Source organism: Arvicanthis niloticus, chromosome 11 (genome assembly GCF_011762505.2).
Source record: "Arvicanthis niloticus isolate mArvNil1 chromosome 11, mArvNil1.pat.X, whole genome shotgun sequence".
Classification (NCBI taxonomy): Eukaryota; Metazoa; Chordata; class Mammalia; order Rodentia; family Muridae; genus Arvicanthis; species Arvicanthis niloticus.
The window spans coordinates 64,208,566-64,222,267 of record NC_047668.1 but is presented as its reverse complement, the minus strand read 5'-3'; the positions used below and the strand labels follow the sequence as shown (position 1 = coordinate 64,222,267).

At 35.6% G+C, this 13,702-nt stretch overlaps 1 protein-coding gene across 2 annotated transcripts in view; it reads left to right on the top strand.

Moving 5' to 3' along the window:
- Positions 1-13,702, top strand: part of Strn (striatin) — a 76,527-nt gene that overhangs the window by 32,351 nt on the left and 30,474 nt on the right. For both annotated transcript variants that reach the window (XM_034513963.2, XM_034513962.2), the window contains exons 3-5: positions 5,330-5,403; positions 9,150-9,228; positions 12,210-12,377. In XM_034513963.2, coding sequence (XP_034369854.1) covers positions 5,330-5,403; positions 9,150-9,228; positions 12,210-12,377 — 321 coding nt within the window. The remainder of the gene's footprint in view (positions 1-5,329; positions 5,404-9,149; positions 9,229-12,209; positions 12,378-13,702) is intronic.

The following is a 13,702-nucleotide window of genomic DNA, read 5'->3' as shown; positions in this document are numbered from 1 at the left end:
GCTAGGGAAAGGTTTTAAATTTGAAATACATTTTAGAAATATTTTCCTGGGAACAGTACTGGAAAGATCTCCTTATCAGGGCAGGAAAATTATAATAAAAGAGAAATAATAAACATAGCACTCGATGGAATATAGCAGTATCTGCCATAAAACATTTAAATACAAAGAATATAAAATTTGGAGATATAAAAATGTGAACATGGTATGCTAAGAGAGAAACCAAAGTCAAGAAGGACTCCCCAGGCTTCTGTCTTGGAAGGAGCCGTGGAACAAGGGGAAAGTGCAGAAGTGGGTTGTGCTGCTGAGGCACAGCATAGGAGAGGGCAGTTGGAGCCACGGGAAACAGGTGCTTAGGAAGGGGATAAGGAGGAAGAGCCAAAACAGGTGTGGCTTGAGGAGGAAGAGGAGAGCTGTGCTTGGAACAGGGAGGGAGGAGGGAGAGGGAAGTAGTCTCTGAGCAAGCTGTTGCTGAACGTGGTCACTGGGGTTCACCATTGGCGCCTGCTGATGCCCTTGACACTCTTGAGGGGCTTCCCAGAGGTGTTAAGAATAGGAGCTAGGTCACAGGAGAGGGAAGGGAGGTCACAGACAGCGACTCACTCGCTGTCTCCAGATGGTGGCAGAACAGAAGAGATAATGAACTAAGTCTAGGAGGATTTTCTTTTCTACCCCGCCCCACATCTTTTCTTTAACAGATGTATTTAAAACTAATTTGGGTTCTTTGAGTGTTCATGAGGATGATTTGGGGGTTTTTCTGCTCCAGTGGCACCTCCCCCAACCCCCTTTGGTTCAGTTTGATTAGTTATTTCCCTTGGATAGAGTCTCGATGTGTAAGCTGAGGCTGGCCTAGAGCTCACTTTCATTTGCTGTAGAATCAGTGTATTCTCTGGGTGCTGGGATCACCGGCATACCTCACCATGCACAGCTGCAATGAAACTTTTAAAAGAAGGCTCATCATTATCATTGTTATTATCATTAGTAGTAGTAGTATTTTTTGTTGTGTGTGTGTGTTTTACCTGTATGTATGTGCAACATGTATGGCCTGGTATCTACAGAGGCCAGAAGAAGAGTGTTGGATCCCCTGGAAACTTGTGAGCTGTAGGTGGGTGCTGAGAACTGAACCTAGATCCTCTAGGAAAGTAGCTAGTGCTCTTAACTGCTAAGCCATTTCTCCAGCTCCTGCAGTGACTTTTCTTTTCTTTTCTTTTTTTTTTTTTCTTTTTTTTCTTTTTTTTGGTTTTTCGAGACAGGGTTTCTCTGTGTAGCCCTGGCTGTCCTGGAACTCACTCTGTAGACCAGGCTGGCCTCAAACTCAGAAATCCGCCTGCCTCTGCCTCCCAAGTGCTGGGATTATAGGCGTGCACCACCACCGCCCGGCCATGCAGTGACACTTCTTGAGGTTATGAAATTAACAGATACGAAGCATGTTCTTTGTATCATGGAACATTTAATTTCTTTTCAGTGTAAATTACGTTTTTAGTACTTTAATACTAGGTATTACAAATACATTGTTGAATTCTAGAATACTCCAGTGTTTTCTATACTGGAATTAATTTTCTAATCCCAGTAATGTTAAAAAAAAAAAAAAGAATGGATTGAGGAAATTTGAAACAGAAACATGGAGAGATAATGCCTTGACCTATTTTAACTTTTTAAATTTAATTGGTTATATGAGTTTATTGCAGTAAAGTTACAAGTAGAAACATCGTACAGCAAGATTAAGGCAGTCACTCAAAGCCTTGTCCATCGTGCAGCCCAGTCCAGTTTTATAGGCAGGATGGCCATTTTGAACTCTTTCGCTGTCAGTTACATTTGTATAACACTGGTCCATTTTAAAGTCTAGACATCATGGCACTTCACCGATAAACAATTAAGTAGTGATCAATTTAGGTTTTCTAAGCTCCCCTTTCTGAAAAGCCAAAAGAAAACAACACTGACTCTTTAGATGGACTTCTCACCTAGCAGTGAATTTATCAAAGCATTCTTTAAAGCATGATAAAGTTTACAGACGAAGCAGGCTATACATTCCTTTCAACAATACAGTATTTGATTTGACATTTTTTTCCAGCAATCTTCATTCTAAGAAAGCTCAGCTCTACATAAAATCAACTCTTCTCATGTTTCCTGTCTTTCTCTGCCTGCCATCACTTTTATCTTTACTGTAAGAGTCCAAATGTCTTCTTGCTTCTTTATTTCCAAATTCTAATTCATCTTCTAGGTAACAGAATTAATGTTCAAAACACAAAGGAATAACCATGTTGTAGCCCTGCTTTAAGATACCTGGTTAATTTCAAAGCAAATCCTGTGTAAGTAGGCACTTTTTTTTTTTCTAGTGTCTTTTTTTTGGACTTCATTTCTAGTAATTCTTTTGCCTGTTAAACCTAGTGTTGTATTTTGACCCACTAGGTGTTTCTGTTTTAAAAGCCATAACTTGTCCTAAACACAGCAGTTACTTGTGAAAATTCAAACAGAATACCTTGTCCATCTTTCTGATTGAGGTTTAGTTAAAATTTCACGCTGCTTTCCAGTTTTATTTGACACTGCACTTTACAGTTAGACAATCCCTTGCCTGCGTTCCTCAGATTTACGCTTACAGCTCTTATGTCAGGATGATATACTTCATTTTCTATGTCTTAGGCATCCTCTTGTTTCTAGTCTTCACTATAACTTGCAGGTTATTTTTAGCAGTCAGCACACCACTTTGCATATGATAATAAATCAGTGGTTTGTTGAAATTAATCATTCGGGGATGGGAGGGATGAATCAGTGGGTAACACGTTTGCTGTGCAAAGTTAAGGACCTGAGTTCAGATCCCCAGTCCTCACGTACAAAACCAGGCACAGCAGCATTCCTCTATAAGCATTTAAGATGTACTTGGACATGATTTTTAATCCCAACATACTGCTTATGAGGTAGGTTTTTAAACAAAGCTAGAATAAGTGCTTTTTAGTTTTTTAAATAATTTATTTAATGTGCATTGGTGTAAGGATGTTAGATCCCCTAGAACTAGAGACAATTACAGACAATTGTGAGCTGCCATGTTGGTTCTGAAAATTGAACCCTGGTTCTTTGGAAAAGCAACAAGTGTTCTAACCACTGAGCTGTCTCCCTAACCTCTCTCTAGTCTTTTATAATTATTAAACACATTCTATGTTATTTTATCCAGTAAAGGCCGGTTGAGAGTGGAAGTCTAGGTATATATGAAATATGAGATCTGTTTAGATTTGTTTATCTTGTAGTTCAAGTGAGACAGAAAAAGAATAATGAATAATGAACAAGATTGTTAACACAGTGACTTGAAGTATCAAAACAATGGGAAGCTGTGAGTTCCTGAGAAACATTTTAGCATTTTTTTTCCCAGAGAATGTTCCTAAGATTGAGGAGGGTTATTTTAGTAAAATGGTTTTTAGAAAATTTAGTAGGTAAGAAAACACAGATTTTAGGAGCCAGAGCTTGTCCTAAATACAACAGTTACTTACATATTTTATTTTTGTCTAGATTTTTGTGAAATAGTAGTAGATAATATGACTGTTTTGCCACATATAGATGTCTTCTAATGATTTAAAAAAAACTAATATTGCAGTTTTTTTCTAAGGCCACTAGAATGCAGTATAATGCAGTATGTTGTATGGGAAATGCTTTCTCTTTGAGTGTTTGCATAATATAATCAAGGTTCAGAGAATTTTGTTGCCTTTTATTATTATTATTTGTTATCAGGCCAGTTATATTAATTTATTATTTTGACTTTTAACAAGATACTATTGCTCTGTCTTATGGTAGATGAAATATTTCTGCAAAATCAAAAGATTTACAATTATATTAAGAATATGCTTACTTATAACTAACTGTAAATGAAGCTAATATCTGCACCTCACCTACTGATCATCAACACTATTGGAAAAACTTAGTTCAGTTGTGAAATCATTGGATTAAGACACATTGGAAATATAGAGAAACATGTTCTAGATAATTTGGTGTCTATAATCTGTAAGTTGTCTTAAAACCCTCCTAGATAAAATCTAGTGAATTAAAGTCTGACTTTTCTCTGTGACTACAAAATGATTATTGAAAAAGAATAAAGAATTTTGGTAATTTATATATTGGAATAAATATTTTTTTTTCTAATTTTAAATTATATAAAATGGTATGGCAAGTGCTCTATCCACTTTTTAAAAATTAACCTGTTTTTGTTTTGTATATGTGAGTGTTTTGCCTGTGTGTGTGTGTGTGTGTGTGTGTGTGTATGTATATGTACATGTATCATGTGTTTGCCTGGTGCCTGAGGAAGGATTTGGATCCCTGGAACTAACAATTATAGATAATCATGAGTTGTCATATAAGTACTATGTGGATGCTTGGAATTGTACCTCAGGAAGAGTAGCCAGGGATCTTAACTGATCAAGAACACACACACCCTAGTCCCTCCACCCCACCCCCAATTAATTTCTTACAAGGAAGAAAGCTTTCAATTTGTTTATATTTCTTTTCCTTTATTACTTACTTTTGTTTTTGAAAATTGTGGTTTTAGTTATATATTTTTATTGTCTATCTTAACTCATTGAATATTTACTTTAAAAAACCTTCATTTTGTAGAGAAAATGAGTTAAGATATAAAAAAGTTAAGCTGATCTGGTTATTCTTAGTTAATTTTTAAAATTTTTTTTCTTTTTCTTTTCTTTTATTTTTTTTGTATCATTCGCCTAGTTAAATTAGATGGCCAGTCCAGTTTGCTGAAAGTAATAATAGTCTGCTAACTTTAAAAAGAAAGACAGCCCTCCTAATCATGGGATGTTTTTCTGACTAGAGACAAAGTATATGTCTAATAAGGGAAGTATTTAATCATCACTGCTAGAATATCTTGTGCAGCGTAGATGATTTTGTCTGGGCTTTTGTTTTGCTTTGATAGCACACTATAAGAATATTTGAATTGTAATTACCAAATAAGACCCATAAGTAATTTTTCTTTTTAGGATAAGTTCAAATATTGAGAAAGGTTAATGTAACAAAATAAATCGTCAGAGCTCTTTTATTTATAGATGGTAAACTTCAGCTTATAGTCATCAAGATAATTTGAATACAACAGAAATTAGAATCTATATAGTTCATTATAGGTACAAAAGGGAAATTTATGATTCCCAGTACTCTTCTTTAATTTCACTGTAATGACAGTTGGTGATTCAACAACAAAAAAAGGCAAGTATTTGACACTAGAAAATCTTGGGGCCTTTAAAAGTTCTGGGCATGCTCAGCCAGGACTGCTGCACACTTCTCCTTAAAGCTTATTTAAATGCATTTTGACATGGCTTGTATTTTCTCAATTCTTTGTTAGAGCCAAATATCACAAGTTGAAATATGGGACAGAACTGAATCAGGGAGACATGAAGCCTCCAAGCTATGATTCTGGTAAGTTAGCTGTAAAGGAAATTTTAAGTAATAAAAAGTTAATGTCTAGAATTTAGTAGAAACGTTGAAACTTTAAGTTAGTATCTACTTGCAGTTATTTTTGCTGTCTTGTTTTTGGTTGCTAATCATTTAGTGTCATGAGACCATTTTATACCACCTTTTTTTTTTTTTTTCTTCATCTGTATCCTTTTTTAGTTCATAAGTTTCTGCCTGTGTTCTACAGTCAGTAGAAGTTTCAGATGTGATGGGGTAGTATTGACTAGACTCACCGCCTGTGTTCTACAATCAGTAGAAGGTCCTTAATGTTTTTTGAAATTCTTTGATACCTGTGGTAATAATCTCTCTGTTGACCTCCAGTGTTATTAATTTGGGTTTTCTATATTTTTAAATTCAGGTCATATTTTGTTAATCCTACTTATCTTTTAAGACATTAACTCATTTCATCTATTCTTTACATTTTTTCCATTTCATTTATTTCTGCTTCAGTTTTGATAATTTCTTTCTGCCTATTGCTTTTGGGCTTGGTTTGTTTTTGTCTTTTCAAACTATTGAGGTACATTTTAAAGTTACTTATCTGAGGTTTTACTCTTTTTTTTTTTTTTTTTTTTTTTTAATTTTTTCATTTTTAAATTGTGTGTACATGTATGTGTTCATGTGCACATGAAACAGGCTTCTGTGGCGCCCAAAAGAGGGTAATCATTGGGTCCCTGGAGCTGGAGTTACAGGTGGTTGTGAGTCATGATACAGATGCTGAGACCTGAACTCAGGAGCCTCTGCAAGAACGGTCCACACTCTTGACGCTAAGCCACCACTCCAGCCCCTCTTTCTGCTTTCTTGTTTATGTTTGTAGGTACTTAGAGCTATAAGTTCTCCCTTTAGGTTTGCTTTTGTTTATTCCAGAGGTTTTGGTATGTTGTTTTTATTTCAGTTAATTCCAAGAATGTTTTTCTTTGTTTCTTGATTCCTTCAGTGGTCTATTCATCATTCACTAACTGTCTTGTCCTATTTTGTTTTGTACAGTTTTTTTCAGTCAGAGTCTCCACTGGCCTGGAACTCCCCTGTAGACCAGGCAGGTCTCATGTACAAAGGTCTAATGTCCTCTGGGAATCAAGGCCTCTGCCGCACACCAAGCTCAGTACTTACCGAGCTTTTAATCCCTATTACTTTGTGTGCTTTTTCTATACTTTCCTTTGTTGTTAATATCAGGCTTTATTCTGTTGTGGTCAGATAGAATAACAGTGTGCAGTTATTTTAATTTTTCTAAGTTTGTCAAGATTTGTTTTGTGTCCACATACGTGTCTATTTTAGAGAAATTTTTATGGCCTGTTGAGAAGAATGTATATTCTATAGTGTTGGGTAGAATATTCCGTAGATATCTGTTAAGTCCATTTGGTATTTGGTGACATTCAACTTTAATGTTTCTCTTCATTTTTTGTCTGGGTGACCTGTCTGTTTGTAAAACTGGACAGTTGAAGTCACCTACTATTATTGCTTTATTGTGGTTTATCTGTAGACCTTCTTCCTACTCATTCTCTCTAAGGGGTGTCTATCCTTGAGAGTGAGGTGTATTTCTGGTAGACAACAGAAAGATAGATCCTGTTTTCTGATACAGTTGGTTCTAATACAGTTGTATTCTTTAAAGATTTGAGGCCATTAACATGTGGATGTATTATTGGAAGATGGGTATTAATTGCTGTCATTTTGTTGATTTTTGTGGGGTGTGGTAGTCTTACTTTGAATACCTGTCAACCTATCATCATTATTTTTTTTTTCTTATAGCCTTAGATGTGCTTTATTCTTCTGTTCATCCTGGAGTATTCCTTGTATTCTCTGTAGGGCCGGTTGGTAGTCACATAGTTCCCACTGAGAAGTAAGCTTTATTCTCATGGGCCTGATCTTTATATGTAACTTGGGCCATATTTCTTTCATCTTTAAATACCACCTCTGTCTTAGTTAGGGTTTCATTGCTGTGAAGAGATACCATGACCACACCAACTCTTACAAAGGAAAACATCCAATTGGGGCTGGCTTGCAGAGGTTTATCCATGCTCATCATGGCGGACAGCATGGTTGCATGCAGGCAGACATGGTGCTGGAGAAGGAGCTGAGAGTTCTACATCTTAATCCGAAGGCAGCAGGAGACTGTGTATCACCCAGGCTGTAGCTTGAGCATGTAAAACTTCAAAGCCTGCCCCGCAGTGATAACTTCCTCCAACAAGGCCACACCTCCTAATCGTGCTGTCCATTCAAACACATGAGCCATATCTGTTCAAACTATCACACTCTTCCTTTTTCCCTGGCCCTTGTACTTAATGTTTTACACTTGGTATAGGGAGTTCTCTATACCTGTTTTTGTTCTGTGTGCTTTTTGTACCAGAATGGGCATCTCCTTGCTGGAATTTTATTGAAGATGTGTTACAGGCCTTTGGCCTCAAATTCTTTTTCTTGTCTTATGTCCATAATTTATAGATATGGTCTTAATTGTTGTGTCCAATATTATTGCATATTCATTTTTTTAATACCTTTGATTGGAAGAGTCTGAGAGGGCAGAGGTCAGGTGAGTTAGTCTCTTACTAACAGTGTGAGCAGCTAGAAGGGCCTGAAGACAGATGGTGGCCTGAGTGGCTTGGGAGTCCTGAGCGAGGGCAGGATCTGGTGGTACCCTCAACTGCCTTGAAGTTAGAGGTCTTCATACTTCTTTAGAACCTGGAGCTCACAGATTCAGCTAGACAGTCAGCTAGTAAGTCTCAGATACTCTTCAGTCTCCTGACCTTCCTAGTGGTGGGATTATAGATACAGACTCGCCTTTTTTTTTCTTTTTTAATTTTTAGTTTTTTAAATGTGAGTGATAGTATTTATTCAAAGCTTCATGTTTATGTAGCAGTTATTTTACTGATTGAACCATGTCCCTGTAACGGCAGAAAAAACTTACAAAAATAAAACAGGTACTTCTTCAGAAGACTATCATAGTTATATATTGTTTGTTTCAAAACAGTATGTTTAATCACAGTATATAAATTCTATATGTATATAATTATTTTAATCCCCTGCCCCATAAGTTTTACAGAGCTCTTTAGGAGTTCAAAGGTCTAGCTGCTATGCATAAACAAACTTTATTAGGGGGATGGAGGTATGGCTTAGCTATTAATTTCATTGTTTTTGACACAAGGTCTCATGTAGCCCTGGCTTGTTGTCAACTTTTGATTCTTCTGTCTCCCCTTCCTAAGTGTGGATTACAACCATGCCATCATGCCTAGTCTCATGCAGTGTTGGGGATAGAATCCATGGCTTTCCACATGCCAGGCAAGCAGTCTACCAATTGAATCATGTCCCCAGCTGAGATAATTTCTTTACATATGTGTATCACATTGTTTGGGGTTTCTGGTTTTTTTATTTGATTTGTTTTTAACTACCATTTCTAGGTTTTATAATATTTCTATGTGGTTCTCACTCTGTAACTTGATTTGATGGGTCTTTGTCTTAGAGGAAAATTCTCAGGCTAGTGAAAATGAAAGAAAAACTATTAGTTCTGGTGCTCTAAAGGGAATCTGGTGGAGATTCCCTTAATCATACTGAGTTCTGTTATCAAAATTGTTAAAAAGCATTCATATTGTCCTGAAACATACCTTTTAAAAGTTGTGGTTTTCTATTCTTAACCTTATAAATGTTTATCGGACACTGTTTATGAACTGGGTTGTCCAAACGTGTAAAATTAGTCAGTTTCATTGTGATTTAATATTCTCCAGATGAAGGTAATGAAACAGAGCTGCAGCCACAGCAAAACAGCCAATTAATGTGGAAACAAGGCCGGCAGCTACTCAGACAGTAAGTGCCAAGATTAAATGTTCACCTTGTTGACAGGAAGAACAGTTTTTCATGTTTCTCTTTTGTATTTTTAACTCAGATGTCTCTCTAGTATTACTACTATGAGTAACATTCACTATTCATTTTCATATTGAACACTTTCCCCCCCTCTGTTTTAATTTATGTAGTTAAAGAGTTCTGTGTCATTATTATTTTCTTTTCACCAACTCTCTAAACAGATGTTTTACTATAGACCGGTAAGGATCCCCATACACATTTCGTTACAAGCCTTTTCAGAACACTGGAGAACTCTGAATCCCCAGAGTTTGCACGTATGGACTGACATACTGGGACTCTACAGGGGTTCTGATATCAAATAGCAGACTAGACCTGTAGTCTTGGAAACTGGCATACAGATTTATGCAAAAATAAAAGGAAATTTGATCTCATTCTCCATTTTGGACTTTTGGGGTGGGTTATTAGTTTATTTCTAAGTTTTCAAAGCATGTTAATGCCATCCATTCCTTTTGACTAGAGGAAGAGAATAGTACAATATCCCATACACCTGTCTTTTATCTAGACCAGTGGTTCTCAGCCTTCCTAATGCTATGACCCTTTTAATACAGTTCCTCATGTTGTGGTGACTCACAATCAAAAAATCATTTTTGTTACAACTTCATAACTGTAATTTTGTTACTGGTATGAATTGTAATGTAAACATCTGATATGCAGGATTTCTGATATGTAACCCTTATGAAAGGATTGTACTATCCCCAAATGGGTCTTGACCCATAAGTTGAGAATCACTGATCTAGACAAAGTTAGAAAGATTTAAACCATTAGGTGGATTTTTGTTTTTGTTCTCACTTCAGTCTTAAATAGGACATGTATTTCTCTTTTCAACTTTATTTTTGGTAATCTAAGTTGAACCTAGGTTCTTAAGTATGCCAAGCAAGTGCCCTGCTTCTTGTACCAACAGGACCTTGTGGTTTTATTGTACCACATGTACCTCCTGTACTCTTTCTTGGTGTGGTCTCAGTAAGTTAACTAGACTAGCCTTGAATTTGTATGTTCCTCCCTGCGCCGCCTCAATAGCTCCGTTACAGGTAAGCGCCACCAGTCTTAGGCATTTTCAGTTTTTAAATGGCTGAGTGTGCTTAAACTGCTGTGAAGGGCTAAGCAGGTAAGAGCACTTTCTGCTCTTGCAGAGGACCTGGGTTCAATTCCCAGCACCCACATGGTGGCTCACAAGCATCTGTAACTCTAATTCAGGTGATCTGACATCTGCTGCCAGCCTCTGCAGGCGCTAGGCACACACATAGTGCACAGATAATACATGTAGGCAAAGCACCCATACACTTAAAATAAGAAAAAGTTTTAAATGCTGATTAGCTTTTTATTTTTGTTAATGAGAAGTGATTTCATAGTAAATTAAGACATTTTCAAAACTTAAAAGATTTGTTACATACTTTTTGAACCTTTTATCAGTAAGCTATGCATCAGCTATTTAATAAGACTAATGGATCTCTGGCAGAGCAGTTTAAAACAGATACATGTAATTTACTTTTGTTGCCAAAGCAAGGTACATATCAAATTATTAATTATTAAAAGTAGAAAAATGAGCTAGAGAAATGGCTTAGGAGAATTAAACATTGGCTGCTTTTTGCAGAGGACCTGGGTTTGGTTTCTAGGGCCCACATGGTGACTCAGAAACATTCCTAACTGTAGTTTCAAGGGATCCAATGCCCTCATCTGACCGCTGTGGACACCAGGCACGCATGTGGTGCACATACACACATGCATGCAAAACACTCATACCCATAAAATAAATATGTATGCCTAAAACTTTTAAGTATTAGGACATCTTACTATATCATAGCAGTCTTCAAAAATATCTGGTTAAATTCAAGAAAGTGGGAATAATAATTTCAGATTTTATAATTTTAGATTTATAATTTCAGATTTTTAAAATTAAGACTTCTGTGGATACTAACTGGGTTTGAAAAGTGAACATCTTGATTTAATAAGACATCCTATCCCATTTGATTACCTATCTTTATGAGGCGTCTTTCAGCTCTAGTAGCTATACAAATGAAATACAATTCTCTAGCTGACGTCCTGCTCTCTTGTCAGCCTTCAGTGGACCTACTGTAAATAACACATGTTGTCATTCTGTCATGATACTGACGTCATTTCCTTTGTTCTGGTCCTGCACTACCCAGCCTGGTCTATTAAAACACATCACTGTCAGCATTGAATACTGGGGCTCCTGGGTATAGAGTGCTTTCTATGTTTCCTGGGGGTATTAGGCCTCCTTGATGAGAGTAAAAACAAGTTTAAGAGGGCTAATGTTGCACATCATGTAAGCGTCAGAGTTGGGCTTGAGCCACGGTGTAACTGTATGCTCTGTGCTCTTTTTCTGTGCCTCTGACTTTCTTGAGTTACACAAATTCACATGAGTTTGTGTACCTCAAGTCCCACAATTTGTTTATTTTTGTTTGGGAATTTCTCAGGTCAGAAACATCTCTTTTTAAAGTGACTGTTATGAAAAAAAAAAAAGTTATCTTTTTCTATCCTGGAAAGAAACCATTTAAACTAGGAGCATTCTCTGCAGATTTTAGTTAATGACACTTCACATAAGAAATGTTAAAACAACTGGAGCCATTATTCTAAAATAGTGGTGGTAGAGTTTGGGAGGAGAGTGTTCTATTCTTCCTAAACCAAACCATGTGCTCTGAAATACATTGAAGAACTGTTCTTCTTAGGATCAATGAATAGTGTTATTGTATAGTTCTTTGGTTTTCCTCTGTGACTGTAGAGGCTGGTACTGCAAGAGACAGCTCCATCTGCAGCTGGAATATTATTAAGAAGTCTTACTGACATGGTACTGTTCTGTTAAACCGTATATACTCAGTGAGCTTGAAGAAATACTTTTATTTACATTTTAAATTTTACAATGCAAATTCCTGTGTGACTGAATTGTAAGGATCCTCTTTGTGCAGGTATCTCCAGGAGGTTGGCTACACAGATACTATTCTAGATGTTAAATCCAAGCGTGTGCGGGCATTGTTGGGCTTTTCAAGTGATGTCACTGACAGGGAGGATGACAAAAACCAGGACTCTGTGATAAATGGCACAGAGGCTGAAGTTAAAGAGACAGCAATGATTGGGTAAGTAATTTGTCTGGAAATTGTTTTAGCTATAACTTCAGTTCTTACTGAATATTTTGGTATAGAGGATATTGAGCTTTTAAATGATGACTTGGTAAAAATGTAATTTAATTGCTTAAATGTTATAATTTAAAAGTTCCATTTAGTTAGAAAGTCTTAAGATTAATTAAAGAATATAATTTTTAGGGTATTTTTATTTTCTTTTAATTTAAGGATTTAACATAGATTTTAATATCTTGAAGCTCTGTCAACTACTGTTAGAATCTCATAAAAGATGTTGAAATTAAATACAAATACACAAGAATGATATATTATTGATGAATCGGAGATCAGAAAGTAAAATCTTTCCTTAATCATATGTTTTATATCATAATGTTGTTTCTCATCTTTCCTGTGATATAAAATATCTATTTTAAACATGTGTGTATATATATACACACACACACACACATACATATTGAATGAATAGACTAAGTATGACAATTCAAAAGTTATTTAACTATTCAAGTTTTGTTTCACGTATCATTGATATATATATAATTTTACTTAAACATAACAATAAACATAGTTCAATAAAAAGATTATTCTTTATTAGAAAAAATTGTCATAATTTTGGAATAAAAAACTAAAGAATCTGAATGTCTAAGTTTTTAAACTCATATTTAGGCTAAAAGAATGATTTCAATTGAACTCTGTAAATTTCTTTGAGAAAACATAGTTCCAGTTATTTGGAATATAAAACTATATAATTAGATAAAGGTTCAAAATAAAAATTTTGTAAACAAATACCCTTGGACCTTTTAAAAATGAAATACAATTCTCTTTAGTACAATGTGTACATGCTATGAATAGTTGTATTTTTACCTTGTAAGTTAAGTCATACTTGTTATAGACTTGTTATATAGACTATAGTTATTAGACTTTTTATATAGTTGTAGAAACTTACATGAGAGGTCCAAGGAGGAGCTGTAGAAAGAAAGAATAGAGACCCAAGGCAGAGCTACTTAAAATATTTTTAGAAGGAGCACATTAAGATTAGCATGAAGGTTGGTCTGTGTAGAGTCAGAAGGGGACTCTGTCTGTCTGAGATTGAGGGCTTAAGCACTCACTGTTCTCCTTTTTTACTTAATGCACAGAACTATAGTAGATAGAAACCAGTGTCGGTCATGGGATGGTTTAGGGGATCATATATTATCATATTGTAATACAAGGATAAGGTGCTGAAATCTATCAACAGTTCATTTGTTTTTTTTTTTTTTTTGTTTTTTTTTTTTTTTTTTTTTTTTTGAGATGTTTTAAAAGATTACCTAAGTATTATTGTACGT